The sequence below is a fragment of the Mus musculus genome, chromosome X, assembly GCF_000001635.26.
Source record: "Mus musculus strain C57BL/6J chromosome X, GRCm38.p6 C57BL/6J".
Lineage (NCBI taxonomy): Eukaryota > Metazoa > Chordata > Mammalia > Rodentia > Muridae > Mus > Mus musculus.
The window spans coordinates 75,269,228-75,290,875 of record NC_000086.7 but is presented as its reverse complement, the minus strand read 5'-3'; the positions used below and the strand labels follow the sequence as shown (position 1 = coordinate 75,290,875).

At 39.6% G+C, this 21,648-nt stretch overlaps 1 protein-coding gene and 1 pseudogene across 7 annotated transcripts in view; both read left to right on the top strand.

Annotated features, from left to right (window-relative positions):
* Positions 1–21,648, top strand: part of F8 (coagulation factor VIII) — a 212,395-nt gene that overhangs the window by 91,863 nt on the left and 98,884 nt on the right. For all 7 annotated transcript variants that reach the window (XM_006527790.4, XM_006527792.4, XM_006527791.4 and 4 more), the window contains one exon: positions 2,497–5,509. In XM_006527790.4, the coding sequence (XP_006527853.1) occupies positions 2,497–5,509 (3,013 nt within the window). The remainder of the gene's footprint in view (positions 1–2,496; positions 5,510–21,648) is intronic.
* Positions 17,897–19,996, top strand: Gm8522 (predicted gene 8522; annotated as a pseudogene).

Below are 21,648 nucleotides of genomic sequence, written 5' to 3'. Positions count from 1 at the left end.
TCACTCTGGCAATCAGCCTGAGTCCATAGGAGCTGCAAGAAACTGCAGCACACCACCAGAAATTTTTCATCTATTTCTCTCTATGGCATTCCAACAAATGGAGTTCACCTATGCAATGTAAGATGGACCAATACATGTGTGTTGTTAGCAAAGAATCCTTCATCATGTGTCCTTTTACGATCTTGCTTTAGCAGAACATGTTTCCTCCTGTGTCTGCTTCAGTGAAACGTTCCTTCACGAGTCTGCCTGTGTCCACTTTAGGAAAACACTCCTTCATGTGTTTGCCCCAGCAAAACACCTTCTAACACAACTGACTTTCAAAAGAACCCTTAAGTTTCCACTTCAGGGGCCAGGAAGTAGAAGGTGATGGTGTTAATATGCTTGAACTAGGAGTGGCATTATTAGGAGGTATGGCCTTGGAGTAGGTTTGGCCATATGGGAGGAAGTGTGTCACTGTGGGGGTGGGCTTTGAGACCCTCCTCCTAGCTGCCTGGGAAACAGTCTTTTCCTGTTTGCCTTTTGATCAAGCTTTAGATCTCTCAGCTCGTCTAGCACCATGCCTGCCTGGACACAACCATGCTTCCTGCTAAGATGATAATGGACTAAACCTCTGAACCTGTAAGCTACCCCTAATTAAATGTTGTCCTTTTTAAGAGTTGCCTTGGTCATAGTGTCTCTTCACAGCAATGGAAACCCCAAGACAGAATCCCTGTCTCAAAAACAAACAAAACAACAACAAAGAACAAAGCAATCAAACAAAAATGAGATACTTTTGACCAGGGAGATAGATTAACTAGTAAAGTACTTGTCACATAGATCACCAGATGAAACCCATGGAAAAAGCCAGGCATAGTAGTATATGTCAATAATTCTAGAGCTCCTACAGAAAGGTGGAAATCCAAGACAGAAGAATCTTCAGAAGTTGTAGACCATCTATCCTGGCATATGAAAAGGCAAACAGAAAGACCCTGTTTCAAACAAGGTATGAGGCAAGGCATTGATATCCAATATTGTTCTCTGACCAAAAAACATACAGAATGGCATGCACACGAACCCACAACATACAGTGTAAGCATAATGTTATTATAGTCTGAATGTTCCTAACTAGACTTATGCTTAATTATCAGTTTGGTACTTTTCTCCACCTCAGGATTAAAACCTTGTTCATGGTTTCTGTAACTTGTTCACTATTTTATTGGTAAAAGTTCTATACCCCTTCTTTGAGAATATCCACATTAGAAGTAAATATATGCATGTTACATCATTGGACATTCTAAATGTTTTATTATGTTCATTACTTTATCATGAGTATGTGTCTTAGATAGGGTTTTACTGCTGTGAGCAGACACCATGACCAAGGCAAGTCTTATAAAAACAACATTTAATTGGGGCTGGCTTACAGGTTCAGTCAGAAGTTCTGTCCATTATCATCAAGGTGAGAGCATGGCAGGCATGGTGCAGGAGGAGCTGAGAGTTCTTTTTTTTTTCAATTTTTATTTTTTTATTAGGTATTTTCCTCGTTTACATTTTCAATGCTATCCCAAAGGTCCCCCATACCCACCCCCCCAATCCCCTACCCACCCACTCCCCCTTTTTGGCCCTGGTGTTCCCCTGTACTGGGGCATATAAAGTTTGCAAGTCCAATGGGCCTCTCTTTGCAGTGATGGCCGACTAGGCCATCTTTTGATACATATGCAGCTAGAGACAAGAGCTCCCGGGTACTGGTTAGTTCATATTGTTGTTCCACCTATAGGGTTGCAGTTCCCTATAGCTCCTTGGGAAATTTCTCTAGCTCCTCCATTAGGGGCCCTGTGACCCATCCAATAGCTGACTGTGATCATCCACTTCTGTGTTTGCTAGGCCCCGGCATAGTCTCACAAGAGACAGCTATATCTGGGACCTTTCAGCGAAATCTTGCTAGTGTATGCAATGGAGCTGAGAGTTCTATGTCTTCATCCAAAGGATGCTAGTGGAAGACTGACTTCCAGGCAACTAGGGTGAGGATCTTATACCCACACCCACAGTGACACACCCATTCCAACCAGGTCACACCTATTCCAACAAGGCCACACCTTCAAATGATGCCACTCCCTGGTCCAAGGATATACAAACCATCACAGTATGTATATGTGTCAGCAAATATGCTATAGCACAAGTGTAGAGGTTAAAGGACAACTGCAAGACTCATTTCTTTCCTTCTACTAAATGGATTCTAAGGATTGCATTGAGGTCATTAGGCAAATCGAGCTCTCTTCAGTGTTCCTCAATCTTCCTTTCTTGTGATCAGCAACATGCATAGCACAGTAGCAACAATGTAATAATGACTTTTACCTAACATTGGTGAATATATGTTGAAGTTTAACAAAATAACCTACAACATAACAGGCTTGACTAACTTTTCTTCATTTGTCTAGAAGTAGAAGAGAACTTCCAATACAAAACTTACTTAGAACCTGGGTTATGAGTAACCAGAGTTTTATTCTTTCTCATTTTCAGGTCTATGGGTCTTGGGGTGTCATAATTCAGACTTTCGGAAGAGAGGTATGACAGCATTGCTGAAAGTTTCTAGTTGTGACAAGAGCACTAGTGATTATTATGAAGAAATATATGAAGATATTCCAACACAGTTGGTGAATGAGAACAATGTCATTGATCCCAGAAGCTTCTTCCAGAATACAAATCATCCTAATACTAGGAAAAAGAAATTCAAAGATTCCACAATTCCAAAAAATGATATGGAGAAGATTGAGCCTCAGTTTGAAGAGATAGCAGAGATGCTTAAAGTACAGAGTGTCTCAGTTAGTGACATGTTGATGCTCTTGGGACAGAGTCATCCTACTCCACATGGCTTATTTTTATCAGATGGCCAAGAAGCCATCTATGAGGCTATTCATGATGATCATTCACCAAATGCAATAGACAGCAATGAAGGCCCATCTAAAGTGACCCAACTCAGGCCAGAATCCCATCACAGTGAGAAAATAGTATTTACTCCTCAGCCCGGCCTCCAGTTAAGATCCAATAAAAGTTTGGAGACAACTATAGAAGTAAAGTGGAAGAAACTTGGTTTGCAAGTTTCTAGTTTGCCAAGTAATCTAATGACTACAACAATTCTGTCAGACAATTTGAAAGCAACTTTTGAAAAGACAGATTCTTCAGGATTTCCAGATATGCCAGTTCACTCTAGTAGTAAATTAAGTACTACTGCATTTGGTAAGAAAGCATATTCCCTTGTTGGGTCTCATGTACCTTTAAACGTGAGTGAAGAAAATAGTGATTCCAACATATTGGATTCAACTTTAATGTATAGTCAAGAAAGTTTACCAAGAGATAATATATTATCAATGGAGAATGATAGATTACTCAGAGAGAAGAGGTTTCATGGAATTGCTTTATTGACCAAAGATAATACTTTATTCAAAGACAATGTCTCCTTAATGAAAACAAACAAAACATATAATCATTCAACAACTAATGAAAAACTACACACTGAGAGCCCAACATCAATTGAGAATAGTACAACAGACTTGCAAGATGCCATATTAAAGGTCAATAGTGAGATTCAAGAAGTAACAGCTTTGATTCATGATGGAACACTTTTAGGCAAAAATTCTACATATTTGAGACTAAACCATATGCTAAATAGAACTACCTCAACAAAAAATAAAGACATATTTCATAGAAAAGATGAAGATCCTATTCCACAAGATGAAGAGAATACAATCATGCCATTTTCCAAGATGTTGTTCTTGTCAGAATCTTCAAATTGGTTTAAAAAGACCAATGGAAATAATTCCTTGAACTCTGAGCAAGAACATAGTCCAAAGCAATTAGTATATTTAATGTTTAAAAAATATGTAAAAAATCAAAGTTTCTTGTCAGAGAAAAATAAAGTCACAGTAGAACAGGATGGATTTACAAAGAACATAGGACTTAAAGACATGGCTTTTCCACATAATATGAGCATATTTCTTACCACTTTGTCTAACGTACATGAAAATGGTAGGCACAATCAAGAAAAAAATATTCAGGAAGAGATAGAGAAGGAAGCACTAATTGAAGAGAAAGTAGTTTTGCCCCAGGTGCACGAAGCAACTGGCTCTAAGAATTTCTTGAAAGACATATTGATACTAGGCACTAGGCAAAATATAAGTTTATATGAAGTACATGTACCAGTACTTCAAAACATCACATCAATAAACAATTCAACAAATACAGTACAGATTCACATGGAGCATTTCTTTAAAAGAAGGAAGGACAAGGAAACAAATTCAGAAGGCTTGGTAAATAAAACCAGAGAAATGGTAAAAAACTATCCAAGCCAGAAGAATATTACTACTCAACGTAGTAAACGGGCTTTGGGACAATTCAGACTGTCAACTCAATGGCTTAAAACCATAAACTGTTCAACACAGTGTATCATTAAACAGATAGACCACAGCAAGGAAATGAAAAAGTTCATTACTAAATCTTCCTTATCAGATTCTTCTGTGATTAAAAGCACCACTCAGACAAATAGTTCTGACTCACACATTGTAAAAACATCAGCATTTCCACCAATAGATCTCAAAAGGAGTCCATTCCAAAACAAATTTTCTCATGTTCAAGCATCATCCTACATTTATGACTTTAAGACAAAAAGTTCAAGAATTCAAGAAAGCAATAATTTCTTAAAAGAAACCAAAATAAATAACCCTTCTTTAGCCATTCTACCATGGAATATGTTCATAGATCAAGGAAAATTTACCTCCCCAGGGAAAAGTAACACAAACTCAGTCACATATAAGAAACGTGAGAACATTATTTTCTTGAAACCAACTTTGCCTGAAGAATCTGGCAAAATTGAATTGCTTCCTCAAGTTTCCATTCAAGAGGAAGAAATTTTACCTACAGAAACTAGCCATGGATCTCCTGGACACTTGAATCTCATGAAAGAGGTCTTTCTTCAGAAAATACAGGGGCCTACTAAATGGAATAAAGCAAAGAGGCATGGAGAAAGTATAAAAGGTAAAACAGAGAGCTCTAAAAATACTCGCTCAAAACTGCTAAATCATCATGCTTGGGATTATCATTATGCTGCACAGATACCAAAAGATATGTGGAAATCCAAAGAGAAGTCACCAGAAATTATATCCATTAAGCAAGAGGACACCATTTTGTCTCTGAGGCCTCATGGAAACAGTCATTCAATAGGGGCAAATGAGAAACAAAATTGGCCTCAAAGAGAAACCACTTGGGTAAAGCAAGGCCAAACTCAAAGGACATGCTCTCAAATCCCACCAGTGTTGAAACGACATCAAAGGGAACTTAGTGCTTTTCAATCAGAACAAGAAGCAACTGACTATGATGATGCCATCACCATTGAAACAATCGAGGATTTTGACATTTACAGTGAGGACATAAAGCAAGGTCCCCGCAGCTTTCAACAGAAAACAAGGCACTATTTTATTGCAGCTGTGGAACGACTCTGGGACTATGGGATGAGTACATCTCATGTTCTACGAAATAGGTTTGTATTATTAGTTATTATCCTTTTTTATTAAATTTATTCCCTTTACAACCCAATATCAGCCTTTCCTATGCTCCCAGTACCCCTTCACAAAACTTGTCCCCCATGTCCTCCTCCCCTCTCTTTTGAGAAGGTGAAGCCCTCCTCTGGGTGTCAAACCCCCATCTGCCCCAACCCCCATTTTCCCCACCCCACCCCCCACTTTCACACATCAGGTCACTGTGAGACTAGGCATATCCTCTCCTACTAAGGCCAGACAAGGCTGTCCTTTTAGGCACACAGGAAACACAGGCAGGTGGGCAGGCTGGCAGGCAACAGACTCAGGAACAGGCCCTGCCCCAGCAGTCTGGGGGACCCACATGAAGACCAAACTTCTCATCAGCTACATATGTGCAGAAGGCCTAGGTCCAGCCTGTGGTCACTCACTGGTTGGTGATTCAGTCTCTGGAAGCTCCCAAAGGTCCAGGTAAGTTGACTCTATCAGTCTTCCTGTGGAGTCCTTGTTCTTTTCAGGTCCCTCAGTCTTTCTCCTAAATTCATAAGACTCCTTGAGCTCCATCTAATATTTGGGTGTGAGTCTTTGCATCTGTTTGCATTGACTGTTGGGTGGAGCCTCTCAGAGGACAGTTAAGCTTTGTTCCTGTCGGCAAGCATAATGGAATATCAATAGTGTCAGAGATTGGTTTTTGCCCATGTATGTGTTTCAATTTGGGCCAGTCATTGGTTGACCATTCCCTAAGTCTCTACTCTTTGTCCCTTCACATCTTTTAGGCAGGACACATTTTGGGTTGAAGGTTTTGTGGGTGGGCTGCTGCCTTTATCCTTCCACTGGGAGTCCCACCTGGCTATAGGAAGTGACCACTTAAGGACTCATAGCCTCCGCTGCTAGGACTCTCAGCTAGTCACCCCCTTAGATTCTCTGAGGTCTCTCCCCATCCTAGGTCTCTGACACATCCTAGAAGTTGCCCCCTCTCACCAATCTCCCTTCTCTTTCCCCTGCTCTTCCTACGTATGATCTCCTTATATCCATCTCCAATATCTATTTTATTTCCCCTTCTAAGAAGGAATCAAACATCCTCCATTGTGCTCTCCTAGACTTCTTTGGGTCTGTGCTTTATGGCTAATATCCACTTATGAGTGAATACATGCTATGCATGTCCTTTTGAGTATAGGTTACCTCACTCAGGATGATATTTTCTAATTCGATCCATTTGCCTGCAAAATTCACTATGTCCTCATTTTTAATAGCTGAATAGTATTCCACTGTGTAAATTAACCACATTTTCTGTATCCATTCTTCAGTTGAGGGACATTTGGTTTGTTTCCAGTTTCTGACTATTACAAATAAAGTTGCTATGAACATATTTGAGCAAGTATCCTTGTGGGATGGTAGAACATCTTTTGGGTATATGCCCAGGAGTGGTATATCTGGGTCTTAAGATAGAACTATTCTTATTCTTCTGAGAACCACCAAATTGATTTCCAGAGATTACAAATTTGCTCTCCCACCAGCAATGGAGGACTGTTCCTCCTTCTCCACATCCTTGCCAGCATGTGCTATCACTTGAGTTTATGATTTTAGCCATTCTGATTACTTTTGGTTGAAAGTCTGTTTCCTTACAGATTATAATGGCTACTCCAGCTTGTTTCTTGGGTCCATTTGCTTGGAAAACCTTCTTCCAGACCTGTATACTGAGATAATGACTATCTTTGTTGCTGAGATGTGTTTCTTGTATACAACAGAATGATGGATTCTGTTTACGAATCCATTCTGTTAGCCTGTGTCTTTTTGCTGGGAAATTGAATTCATTGATGTTGAGAGGTATTAATGAGCAATGATTGTTACTTCCTGTTATTTTGATGGTGGTGGTTGAGTGTGTGTGTGTGTGTGTGTGTGTGTTTCTCTTCTATTGGCCTTATGGTGTGAAATTATGTGGGTTAAAATGGTGACCTGCATCCGGCCCAGGGCTTGGACACTGGGTGAAGCAGGACACAGGAAGTTTGACTGCATGTACCCCATGCCACTGCTGGAGAGGTGTTTGTCTGCAAGAAGCCACAGGACCCCTCTCAGGGGGTGGGGAGGTGCAGTCTGAGGTCCCAGAGAGGCCTCCTACGAGAGATTAGATAGCCAGCTCTTTATAGGAAGACCTGCTCCATTGTTCCCTCAGTGGGTCCCAATGAGAAGAGGCAGTCCATGATTTTAAGGTGTTTATTGTAATGGCAGAGAGTTGTGATGAATGAAACCATATTCCCCGTTCTCAGGGCAGGCCTGGGGTTTAAAAACCTTTTGCAGGGAGGAGAGTCTGAGAAGAAGAGCTTAATTGCATAAGCCCTTCAGGTCTTTAAGAACCTCATTAACATGGAGATCTGTCTTGAGGCTACATGATCTGTGGTCCTGTCCTCTACCTGTGGAGGGGGTTGGGGTGTTGCCCTATGTGCTGATGACCACAGACCTATGGAGTGGAGACCTGTAACCTTGTATCAGGAGGCTGGTGTCTAGGAGCAAGTGGCAAACACCTGTCCTCCCTTGCAGGATAATCTCCTGCTGGGTCAACAGGCTTAAACCTAGCTCAACTAGAAAACAGGCTGCCTTTCATGGTCCCACAAAATTATTTCTTGTGTTTTCTTGATTATCGTTAGCCTCATTGGGTTGGAGTTTTCCTTGTAATAACCTCTGTAGGGCTAGGTTAGTAGAGAGGAATTGTTTGAACTTACTTTTTCATGGAATATCTTGTTTACACCATCTATGGTGACTGAAATTTTTATTGGGTATAGTAGTCTGGGCTAACATCTGTAGTCTCTTAGGGTCTGCAAGACCTCTGCCCAGGCCCTTCTAGCATTTAGAGTCTCAGGTGAGAAATTGACTGTAATTCTCATAAGTCTGTCTTTATGTTACTTGGCCTTTTTCACTTCCTGCTTTTAAAATTCTTTCTTTGTTCTGTATATTTAGTGTTTTGATTATTACATGGCAGGAAGATTTTCTTTTCTGTTCCAATCTATTTGGTATTCTGTAAGCTTGTTGTATGCATCTGTCTTTAGGTTAGGGAAATTTTCTGTTGGGTTAGGGAAATTTTCTTCTATAATTTTGTTGAAGATGTTTTCTGGGCCTTTGAGCTGGATATCATCTTCTTCTTTTATTCCAATTATTCTTCTTTTTTCTTACTTTTTTATTATTTGAATACATTTTATACATCAAACATATTAATAATATTGAGTATTTTGAGAATCAAATAATATGTGAAAATGGTTCAACTTTTATATTCATATCCATTCATACCCTAAAAATATCATTAATGAATATTTAATACTATCCATAACTGAGGATCCTACATCTAATGTTGAATACTAAATTGTTTCAAAACATACAAAATATTCTTTAGGAGTTAAGCATAATAAAGGAGCATAAAATATTAAAAAAAATCATTAAGAAATATAGTCAAAAGCCCTTATATGATACCACCTGACATAGTGAGAGAGTATTTAAAACACATTGTATATCTGTGTACATTGTCTAACAATCAGTTCACATAAAAAAGATTATCAGTGTTTCTAGGAGAGGAATTATTTTATCAGTAAGTATATATTTTTTTATTTTTTAGTATTTATTTTTTTTATTTTTTTAATTGGTATTTTCCTCTTTTACATTTTCAATGCTATCCCAAAGGTCCCCCATACCCACCCCCCCAATCCCCTACCCACCCACTCCCCCTTTTTGGCCCTGGCGATCCCCTGTACTGGGGCATATAAAGTTTGCAAGTCCAATGGGCCTCTCTTTGCAGTGATGGCCGACTAGGCCATCTTTTGATACATATGCAGCTAAAGACAAGAGCTCCCGGGTACTGGTTAGTTCATATTGTTGTTCCACCTATAGGGTTGCAGTTCCCTTTAGCTCCTTGGGAAATTTCTCTAGCTCCTCCATTAGGGGCCGTGTGACCCATCCAATAGCTGACTGTGATCATCCACTTCTGTGTTTGCTAGGCCCCGGCATAGTCTCACAAGAGACAGCTATATCAGGGTCCTTTCAGCGAAATCTTGCTAGTGTATGCAATGGTGTCAGCATTTGGAAGCTGATTATGGGATGGATCCCTGCATATGGCAATCACTAGATGGTCCATCCTTTAGTCACAGCTCCAAATTTTGTCTCTGTAACTTCTTCTATGGGTGTTTTGTTCCCATTTCTAAGAAAGGGTAAAGTGTCCACACTTTGGTCTTCGTTCTTCTTGACTTTCATGCTTTTGGCAAGTTGTATCTTATATCTTGGGTAACCTAAGTTTCTGGGCTAATATCCACTTATCAGTGAGTACATATTGTGCAAGTTCCTTTGTGATTGGGTTACTTCACTCAGGATGATACCCTCCGGGTCCATCCATTTGCCTAGGAATTTCATAAATTCATTTTTTTAATAGCTGAGTAGTATTCCATTGTGTAAATGTACCATATTTTCTGTATCCATTCCTCTGTTGAGGGGCATCTGGGTTCTTTCCAGCTTCTGGCTATTATAAACAAGGCTGCTATGAACATAGTGGAGCATGTGTTCTTCTTACCGGTTGGGACATCTTCTGGATATATACCCAGGAGAGGTATTGCGGGATCCTCCGGTAGTACTCTGTCCAATTTTCTGAGGAACCGCCAGACTGATTTCCAGAGTGGTTGTACAAGCTTGCAATCCCACCAACAATGGAGGAGTGTTCCCCTTTCTCCACATCCTCGCCAGCATCTGCTGTCACCTGAGTTTTTGATCTTTGCCATTCTGACTGGAGTGAAGTGGAATCTCAGGGTTGTTTTGATTTGCATTTCCCTGATGATTAAGGATGTTGAACATTTTTTCAGGTGCTTCTCTGCCATTCGGTATTCCTCAGGTGAGAATTCTTTGTTTAGCTCTGAGCCCCATTTTTTAATGGGGTTATTTGATTTTCTGGAGTCCACCTTCTTGAGTTCTTTATATATATTGGATATTAGTCCCCTATCCGATTTGGGATAGGTAAAGATCCTTTCCCAATCTGTTGGTGGCCTTTTTGTCTTATTGACGGTGTCTTTTGCTTTCCAGAAGCTTTGCAATTTTATGAGGTCCCATTTATTGATTCTTGATCCAGTAAGTATATTTTAAAAATTTCAAAATAGCAAAAACAATGTTAAACATTAAGAAAATGCTACTTTCAAGCACAGTGAGAAAAATTATCAATATTTTCCTGATGTTTGTAGAACATGATTTTAATATTTTCAACTCTTAATATTCAATAAACAGAATAATTATTTTAAGTTATATTTCATTGTTATGTCTCCCTTTTCATTTCTGATTTTATTAATTTGAATACTGTCTCAGTGCCCTCTGGTTAGTCTGGCTAAGGGTTTATCTATCTTGTTGATTTTCTCAAAGAACCCACTCCTGGTTTTGTTGATTCTTTGTATAGTTCTTTTTGTTTCTATTTGGTTGATTTCAGCCCTGAGTTTGATCATTTCCTGCCATCTACTCCTCTTGGGTGTATTTGCTTCTTTTTGTTATAGAGCTGGCAAGCTGTTAGTGTAAGCTCTCTTCAGTTTCTCTTTGGAGGCACTTAGAGCTATGACTTTCCCTCTTACCACTGATTTCATTATGTCTGATAAGTTTTGATATGTATGATGTGTCCTCATTTTCATTAAATTCTAAAAAGCCTTTAATTTCCTTATTTCTTCCTTGATCAAGTTATCATTGAGTACAGTGTTGTTCAGCTTCCATGTGTATGTGTGCTTTCTATTGTTTTGTTGTTGATGAAGACAAGCCTTAATCTGTGGTAATCTGATAGGATGCAAGGGATTATTTCAATCTACTTGTATTAGTTGAGGATGGTTTTTGTGACTGATCATATGGTCAATTTTAGAGAAGATACCATGAGGTGCTGAGAAGAAGTTATATTCTTATGCTTTAGGATGAAATGTTCTATAAGTATCTGTTAGATCCATTTGCTTCATAACTTGTGTTAGTTTCACTGTTTAATTTCTTTATTTAGTTTCTGTTTCCATGAGCTGTCCATTGCTGAGGATGGGCTATTGTCTCCCACTATTATTGTGTGGGGTGCAATGTGTGCTTTGAGCTTTAGTAAAGTTTCTTTTATGAATGTGGGTGGCCTTGCATTTGGAGCATAGATGTTCAGAATTGAGAGTTCTTCTTGGTAGATTTTTCCTTTGGTGAGTATGAAGTGTCCTTCCTTATCTTTTTTGATAACTTTTGGTTGAAAGTTGATATTATTCGATATTAGAATGGCTAATCCAGCTTATTTCTTCGGACCATTTGCTTGGAAAATTGTTTTCCAGCCCTTTACTCTGAGGAACTGTCTGCCTTTGTCACTGAGTTGTGTTTCCTATATGCAGCAATATGCTGGGTCCTGTTTACATATCCAGTTTGTTAGTCTGTCTTTTTATTGGGGAATTGAGTCCATTGATTGTTGCTTCCTGTTATTTTTGTTGTTAGAGGTGGAATTATGTTTGTGTGGCTATCTTCTTTTGAGTTTTACTTTCTTGCTTTCTCTAAGGTGTAGTTTCCCTCCTTGTGTTTGTCTTTTCCATCTAGTGTCCTTTGTAGGGCTGGATTTATGGAAAGATATTTTGTAAATTTGGTTTTGTCATAGAATATCTTGTTTTCTTGGTCTAAATTAATTGAGAGTTTTGCTGAGTATAGTAGCCTGGGCTGGCATTTTGTGTTCTCTTTGGGTCTGTATGACATCTGCTCAGGATATTCTAGCTTTCTTAGTCTCTGGTGAGAAGTCTGATGTAATTCTGATACATATGCCTTTATATGTTACATGACCTTTTCCCCTTACAGCTTTTAGTATTCTTTGTTTATTGCATTGAATATTTTAACTGTTATGTGATGGGAGGAATTTCTTTTCTGGTCCAGTCTATTTGGAGTTCTGTAGGCTTCTTGTATGTTCATGGGTATCTATTTCTTTACGTTAGGGAAGTTTCCTTCTATACTTTTGTTGAAGATATTTATTGTCTCTTTAAGTTGGGAATCTTCACTCTTTTCTATCTCTTTATACCTATTATCCTTAGGTTTGGTCTTCTCATTGTGTCCTGGATTTCCTGGATGTTTTGGGTTAGGAGCTTTTTACTTTTTGCATTTTCTTTGATCGTTATGTCAGTGTTTTCTATGGTATCGTCTGCACCTGAGATTCTCTCTTCTATCTCTTGTATTCTGTTTGTGATGCTTGCATCTATGACTCCTGATCTCTTTCCTAGGTTTTCTAACTCTAGGGTTGTCTCCTTTTGTGATTTCTTTATTGTTTCTATTCCCAATTTTAAATCTTGGATGGGGACTGGTGAGATGGCTCAGTGGGTAAGAGCACCCGACTGCTCTTGCGAAGGTCCAGAGTTCAAATCCCAGCAGCCACATGGTGGCTCACAACCATCTGTAACGAGATCTGATGCCCTCTTCTGGTGTGTCTGAAGACAGCTACAGTGTACTTACATGTAATAAAGAAACCTTAAAAAAAATCTTGGATGATTTTGTTCATTTTCTTCGCCTCTTTTATTGTGTTTTTTCTGTAATTCTTTAAGGGATTTTTTTTGTTTCCTCTTTAAGGGCTTCTAGCTGTTTACCTGTGTTCACCTGTATTTATTTATTTATTCATTTATTTCCTTCCTTCCTTTCTTCTTCTTTCTTTCTTTCTCTTTTTTCTTTCTTTCTCTTTTTCTTTCTTTCTTTCTTTTTGATACAGGGTTTCTCTGTATAGCCCTGGCTGTCCTTAAACTCACTCTGTAGACCAGGCTGGCCTCGAACTCTGAAATCTGCCTACCTCTGCCTCCCAAATTCTGGGATTAAAGGTGTGTGCCACCACTGACCTTCTCTCCTGTATTTCTTTAAGGGAGTTGTTTTTGTCCTTAAAGTCCTCTATCAGAATCACTAGAAGTGATTTCAGATCTAAATCTTGCTTTTCCAGTGTGATGGTGTATTCTGGACTTGCTATGGTGGGAGAATTGGGTTCTGATGATGCAAAGTAACCTTGGTTTCTGTTGCTTATGTTCTTACACTTGCCTCCCACCATCTGATTATCTCTAGTGCTATCTGCCCTTGATATATCTGACTGGAGCCTGTCCTTCCTGTGATCCTGGTTGTGTCAGAAATCCTCAGAGTTCAGCTGTCTCTGTGATCCTCTGATTCTGGGATCCTGAGATCCTGGGTGTGTCAGAGCTCCTAGGAGTCAAGCTACCTCTGGGACCCTGAGATCCTGATGTGATCAAGCTCCTGGGATCCTCTGATCCTGTGGTCCTGGGCATGTTAAAGCACCTGGGAGTGGAGCTTCTTCTGGGTGTTGTGAGACTGGCTGCAGAGTGATAAGACCCAAGGGTCTGCTCAGGGCACCTCTGATCCTATGATCCTGGGCATGTTAGAGTGCCTGGGAATTGAGCTTTTTCTTAGTGTTGTGGGAGTGGCTCTAATCCTATGATTCTGGGAGTTTTGGAGCGCCTGGGATTGGATCTTCCTCTGGATGTTGTGGGACTGGCTGCAGAGTTCGCACCCAAGTTCTGCTCAGGGCACCAGCCTAGACCAGAAGGAACCCATGCCACTGATCTGTCAGAGTTCCTGGTTGCCTGTGTTCCACTGATCCCAGTTACTCCAGTGTTGGGGCAAATGTTGTGTCCTCCTCACCTCTGATCCTATGATACTGGGCATGTTAGAGCGCTTGGGAGTGGATCTTCCTCTGGGGGTTGTGGGACTAGCTCTGATCCTATGATCCTGGGTGTGTTAGAGCACCTCGGAGTGGATCTTCCTCTGGGTGTTGTGTGACTGGCTCTGATCCTATGATCCTGGGAGTGTTGGAGCACTTGGGAATGGATCTTCCTCTGGGGGTTGTGGGACTGGCTGCGGAGTTCATACCCAAGGTCTGCTCTGGGCACCAGCCCATACTAGCAGGAACCAGTACCACAGTCAGGCAGAGTTCTTGGGTGCCCTGGTCCTGCTGGTCCCAGTTACTTCCGGTGTTGGGGCAGATGTTATGTCCTCCTTACCTTTGATCCTATGATCCTAGGTATGTTAGAGCAGCTTCCTCTGGGTGTTGTGAGACTGACTCTGATCCTATGATCCTCTATTCTTAGGTTTGGTCTTTGCATAGTGTCATAGAAACTTTTTAGGTTTTTCTTTTATTGATGTATCAATTTTTTCTAATATACCTTCTATGCTTTAGATTCTGTCTTCCATCTCTTGTATTCTCTTGTGAATGTAGTTCCTATTCTCTTTCCTAGGTTTTCCATCTCCAGGATTGCCTCAGTTTGTCTTTTCTTTATTGCTTCTATTTCCATTTTCACATCTTGAACAGTTTTATTCATGTCCTTCCTGTTTGATTGTACTTTCCTTTGTTTCTTTATATTTATTTGCTTCCTCTTTAAGCGCCTCTACCTGTCTCATTGTATTTTCCTGTATTTCTTTAAGGGATCTATTCTTATCTTCTTTCAAGGCGTCTATCATCTTTTTTTGTAAGTTTTTTTTTTTTTAAGATTTATTTATTTATTTATTTATATGTAAGTACACTGTAGCTGTCTTCAGACGCACCAGAAGAGGGCATCAGATCTCATTACGGGTGGTTGTGAGCCACCATGTGGTTGCTGGGATTTAAACTTTGGACCTTCAGAAGAGCAGTCTGGTGCTCTTACCCACTGAGCCATCTCACCAGCCCGGCTTCTATCATCTTTATAAGATTGTTTTAGTGTCATCTTTTTGTGCTTAGGCTATGTTAGAATATCCAGGGCTTGCTGTAGCAGGATAGCAGGGCTCTGGTGGTGCCATATTGCCCTGGCCCTTGTTAATTGTGTTCTTATGCTGTCCTTTAGTCATCTGGTTGTTTCTGGTGTTGAATGAATTTTCCTGATGTCAACTGGACTCATTGGGGAAGCAGACAGAGCCTTGATCCTGATGGTGGAACTCAGGGAACAGCAAGTTCCTCACCTCTGCTGGCTATGGCCCAGATTGACTCTTTGCTGCCTGTGCCCCAGGTGGACCTTCCAGGCATGGGATTGTCTGGGAGAGGTTTAATCTGGATGCTCCTTGGGGCCTCCACAAAGCTCCTCAGGAAGGCAAGGAGAGCCATGGGCCAGGAGACAGCACACAGCTCACCTCTGCTGGCTGTGCCTCAGATGGGCCCCAAGTGGATAGGGCTGTTTTCTAAAATATGGGTGATCCAAAAGAAAAATGGGTGGTTTGATTTTAGAAGCGCCAAAGAACATTGAACTAGGTTAGAGAAAGCAAATATAGAAGAAAGGCATTAGAAGAATCAGTCAATAAATATAATGGACTACCTACTGTGTGATAGATTGTTTCAGGCACTTAAATACAATATAGCAGGAGCTTACCTTCTCTTAGTACAAGAGATAACAACTAGTAAAAAACATAGTTAAAGGAGGATTAGGAAGATGGCTTAGTCAATATAGTACTTGATGTGAGAATATAAGGACTTGAGTTCAGCAGAGGACCCAAGTTCAGTTTTCAGTTCCTATATAATTACCCATAACTCCAGCTCCCAGAAATCTGTTACATTCTGCCAGGCTCCATGAGCACACACCCTCATATACATACACACATGCACACATATACAATTCTCAAAAAAAAATAAGTCTTAAAAAATAATGTGATGAGGGCTGGACAGATGGCTCAGAGGTAAAGAGCACTGACTGCCCTTCCTTAGGTCCTGAGTTCAATTCCCTACAACATGATGGCTCATAAACATCTATAATGAGATCTGGTGCCCTCTTCTGGCCTGCAGGCATACATACAGGCAGGACACTGTATACATAATAAATAAATCTTGAAAAAAAATAATGTGGTAGCACTTAACTTATAATCCTAGTGCTGGAAAGGCAGAAGCAAGCAGACATGTCTGGGAAAGGGGTGTCATTAGCCAGCAAGCCTGACCTAATTGGTGACTTCCAGGTTTAGTGAGAGACACCTATCTTTAAAAACAAGGTAGATGGCTCCTGAGGAATGACATCCAAGGCTCATTCCTGACCTTCACAAACATATACATGTATAGATACATATATAAAAAGAGAAATAAGATAATTTCAAGGGTGCTATTCAGAAAATAATATATTTTGTTACAAGTCACTTCAGCTGTTATAGTAAAAAAAAAAATCCTTTTGAGGAGCTGAGACCTAAATGATAATGAGGCAAGGTGATAAAGCTCAGAAAAGACAAGAGGGAAAAGACAGAGGCTCTAAGAATGAGCATGTTTAGAATGTTGAGGTACAGAAATAGGTATTACTAGAGTAGAGTAAAAAGTTCAAGGTATGCAGGGTATTGAGGTGGCAGAATTGGGCAGCTGATGCACAATACAGGTCCTACAGAAAGAAGAGATACCCTTCGTTATTCTGACTCACAAAAAATGATAATAAATAGACCATCTATGTTCCTATATAAAGCCCACCACACAAATTTTGCACTTTATCTCATTCCTTTACCCCTCATAAAAATGTTTCTCTAAGCCTGTGGTTCTTTTTTTTTTTTTTTAAAGATTTATTTATTTATTATAAGTACACTGTAGCTGTCTTCAGACACTCCAGAAGAGGGCGCCAGATCTCATTACGGATGGTTGTGAGCCACCATGTGGTTGCTGGGATTTGAACTCTGGACCTTCGGAAGAGCAGTCGGGTGCTCTTACCCACTGAGCCATCTCACCAGCCCAAGCCAGTGGTTCTTAACCTTCCTAATGTTATGACCCGTTAATACAGTTACTCATGTTGTGGTGACCCTCAACGATAAAATTATTGTGTTGCTACTTCATAACTGTAATTTTGCTACTGTTATGAATCATAATGTAAATATCTGATAAGCAGGATATCTGATATTCAGCCCCCCAAAGGGTCATTACCTACAGGTTAAGAACTGCTGCTCTAGAAGTTCCTTTTTTTTTCTTTCTTATACAGTCAGTTTCTCACTATCAACTAGACTGGTGTTATCCATATCAATCATGCTATTATTTTTTAAATATTTTAGATTATTTTATGTGTATGAGGTTTTCTCTGCATGTACAAATTGCACCATATATGTGTCTGATGCCCACAGAGATCAGAAAAAGTCAGATCCCTTGAAACTAGAATTCCAGATAATTGGTAACCATCACATGGATTCTAGGACCTGAACTTGGGTCCTCTGGAGAGTCACCAAGTACTCTAAACTGCTAAGCCATCTGTCTAGCTCCCAATCATGTTATTATTAATGGCCATTCCTTCATTTCATTTATTTAGACCCCAAACTTAAAGTTATTGCTTATCTCTCCTTCCCCACTCCCAGACTCACACCTAATCCATCAGAGGATCTTGTTGGTTATAGTATGTTTTTACAAACCAAATTTTTTTTGAAATGGACTAAATATTAGCATAAGATGAAAACATAATGAAATGGGAAGATAAGAATGACTACGGATCCACAAGCTTCTGCCCCACATGTGTGAAGTACTATGATGGAAGGCAAAGGGAAGAAAAAAATTACAGAAAAGAGTCCACAGACATCACAAGCAAATAATAGATTTCATAAAAACAGTGAGTCTAGTTCTTCAAAGACGTTCCCAAGGAAAGCTGTTAAGGAAGGTGGACCTAAAGTCACACCTGAGAACTTTGAGAAAGGTGCCAAAAAACCTGGCAGGAAGGGTGTGAAGCTGTTCAAGACCAAGCCACAAGGGGGCAAAGGACCGAAGGACAACTTTCAGAAGGCTAATAAATTCAAGTGGAAATTCCAGCCATACAGTGAAAGTGATGAATCAACAGCCAAGAAACCCCAAGTAGGATGACTTCAAAAAGAAGAAAGAGCTGAAGCAAAGCAGGCAGCTCAGTGATAAGACCAACTATGACATCATGGCAGAGCACATTTGGAAGAGCTTTAGAAGAAAAGATTGTGGCAAGGAAAAACGGGTGAAGCTCATGAGTGATTTGCAGAAGTTGATTCAAGGGTAAATTAAAACTATTGCCTTTGCAACTAGATCCAGTACTTCATTCAGTATGGGAATGAGGAGCAGAGGAAGCAGGCTTTCCAAGAAATACAAGGTGACTTGCTTGAATTAAGTAAAGCCAAATATTCCAGGAATATTGTTAAGACATTTCTCATGTGTGGAAGTAAACCACAAGTTTCAGAGATAATCAGAAGTTTTAAAGGTCATGTGAGGAAGATGCTGTGGCATTCAGAGGCATCGGCCATTGTGGAATATGCATACAACAACAAAGCCATTTTGGAACAGAGGAACATGCTGACAGAGGAGCTCTATGGGAACACGTTTCAGCTTTACAAGTCGCAGATCATCCAACGCTGGACAAGGTGCTGGAGCTGCAGCCAGCAAAGCTAGAGCTTATCATGGACGAAATGAAGAAGATTCTGACTCCGATGGCCCAAAATGGAGCTGTGATTAAGTACTCACTGGTTCATAAAATATTCTTGGACTTTTTTTTACCTATGCACCCCCAAACCTTCGATCAGAACTAATTGAAGCCATCCGGGAAGCAGTGGTGTACCAGGCCCACACACACGATGGCGCCAGAGTGGTCATGCACTGCCTGTGGCATGACACACCCAAGGACAGGAAATTGATCATGAAAACAATGAAGATGGACGTGGACAAGGTTGCCAATGGCCAATACTCTCACTTGGTTCTACTGGCAGCGTTTGATTGTATTAATGATACTAAGCTTGTGAAGCAGATAATCATATCAGAAATCATCAGTTCCTTGCTCAGCATAGTTAATGACAAATATGGAAGGAAAGTCCTGTTATACTTGATGACCCCCAGAGATCCCACCCACACAATGCCAGAGATAATTGAGCTTCTGCAGAAAGGTGATGGCAGCGCACACAGCAAGAAAGACACTGCAATACACCAGCATGAGCTCTTGGAGTCCATCTCCCCAGCTTTGCTGAGCCACCTGCAAGGATACACTCAAGAGGTGGTGCTGGATGTCTGCATGTGTGCTAATGTCGGACATCCTGGAATCTACTACTGGAGATGGTCAGCCTGCTATGGATGCCATCGCTGGTTTGGCAGCAGCAGAACAGTATCCTGGTGGCAAGGACGGAGAGCTTCATGTTGCTGAGCATCCTGCAGGACATCTAGATCTCAAATGGCTAATAGAGCAAGATAAAAAGATGAAAGAAAATGGAAAAGAAGGTTGTTTTGCAAAAACCCTTGTAGAGCATGTTGGTATGAAGAACCTCAAGTCCTGGGCCAGCATCAACGGAGATGCCATTATTCTTTCCAGCCTTCTTCAGAGGTGTGGCCAAGAAGTTGTAAACACAGTCAAAGGTGGACTGAAAAGGTGGACTGAAAACCCTGATTCCTACCTTGGAAAAAAACAAAAGCACTAGCAGAGGCATCCAGACTCTGCTTGAGAAGCTGACTGCATAGGCATACAGGATGAGCAAGCAGGAACCCGCTTCCCAAAGGAAAAGCGTGGAATCTATCATGCTCAAAACTGGATGCTCTATGCATGAATTTGTTAAAGGACCTATTTATATAAAATTGTCTCTAAAAGAGAAAATAAAAAATGACTAGGGATAAAATCAGGTTACAAAACACTTTATAATAATAATAAAATCACAGGCTTTTCTATTAGCTGAGACTTGGAAATGACTTGGCAAGTAGAGGTGGACTATATTCTCCCCACTCCATTTGCATGTTGAACTCTTTCCTGTCTCCATTTCTCCTTGAACTGATTCAGATGAACTATTATATAGCCTTAACAATAAAGGGGACTTGTCTTTCTAGATGAATATAAGTCTGCAGTCAATCTGAATGTTTACAGAATGAAGTAATAGCAATACAAATGAAAAAAAAAAAGAGAGACTCAAATGAGCTGACTTCTCACATGAAAATGCTTCCATCAGAATCAATAAGGAGAAATTCTGCCTCAGCAAGCACTTGTAACAAAGATATTAGATGAATAGATGAAGCCACAAACATCTAAGAAAGAAGAATGTATTAATCTCAGGGTTGGAAAATAAAAATGATTAATTCAAGATACAATAAGAATTAATATAAAATCCATTTCATTGTTTTAAAATTATAAACTTGGAGCTGAGGAGTTGGCTCAGCATTTAAGAGAAGTTTCTGCTTTTGCAGAGGATCTAAATTTGGTTCCCAGAACCCAATGGCAGTTCACAATTGCCTGTGATTCAAGTTCCAAGAGTTCTGACACCCTTTCCTGGTCTCTGTGGACACTGATATGCATGTGGCACATACACAGAGACATGCATGCACATAAATAAAAAGAAATCTTTAAAAATAATTAAAGTCAATAGAATTATGAACTTGATGTACATAAAAAGTATGCTAAAGAGAATGGAGATATTAGCTATAGAATGGAAAAATACACCACTTTATTGATCATGAAAATGTAAAATAAAATTACAATGAAACACTGCTGTGCAACCACCAGAATAGCCAAAAGTATAAAAATGTAGTCAAGAATTTAGAGCAAATAGAACTCCCACATTTTATTGTTGTTAAAAATGGAAAATATAACTGCTGATTTAGAAAGCAGTGTACCATTATCTACAAAGAATAAAATAGTCCTTTCCAGCAATTCAATTCCTGCATGTGTGACCAAAACAAATACATATATTTGTTCTCCAAGACATTTACCTGATGGTTTCATTTTAGGACTATTTCCAAGTCCCAATGTACAAATGTAGTGGTAACTCATGTGTGTGTGTGTGTGTGTGTGTGTGTGTGTACATATATGTGAATGTATATATGTATACGTATGTATGTATATATATATATGATTAGAGTATATTAATCTAATAAAGTACAATACATAGCAAATAACAGAGAATACATAAGCTATAATTACAACATAGATGAATGTCTCAACTGTAATGCTTATGAAAGAAAAAACTAAATATATGTATACTGTTGCCCCTTACATACATAAAATAAAAAGCAAAACTGGACTAATTATTTTATGACTGTGTGGTTAGAAGTGTAAACTGATGAAAAGCAAAGAAATAAGATTATTATAAGCATCAGAAGAGTGGTTACCTTTAGCAGAGAGATAGCAAGGTGTGAGTAGAAAGGGATATATAGTTTTCTGGGAGATGTCTGCATTTCTGAATGAAAGATGTGTATATTTTAGTTCAGAATTTTAAAGTAATATTTTTAAAAAAATGAGATCTAAGAAATAGAAAC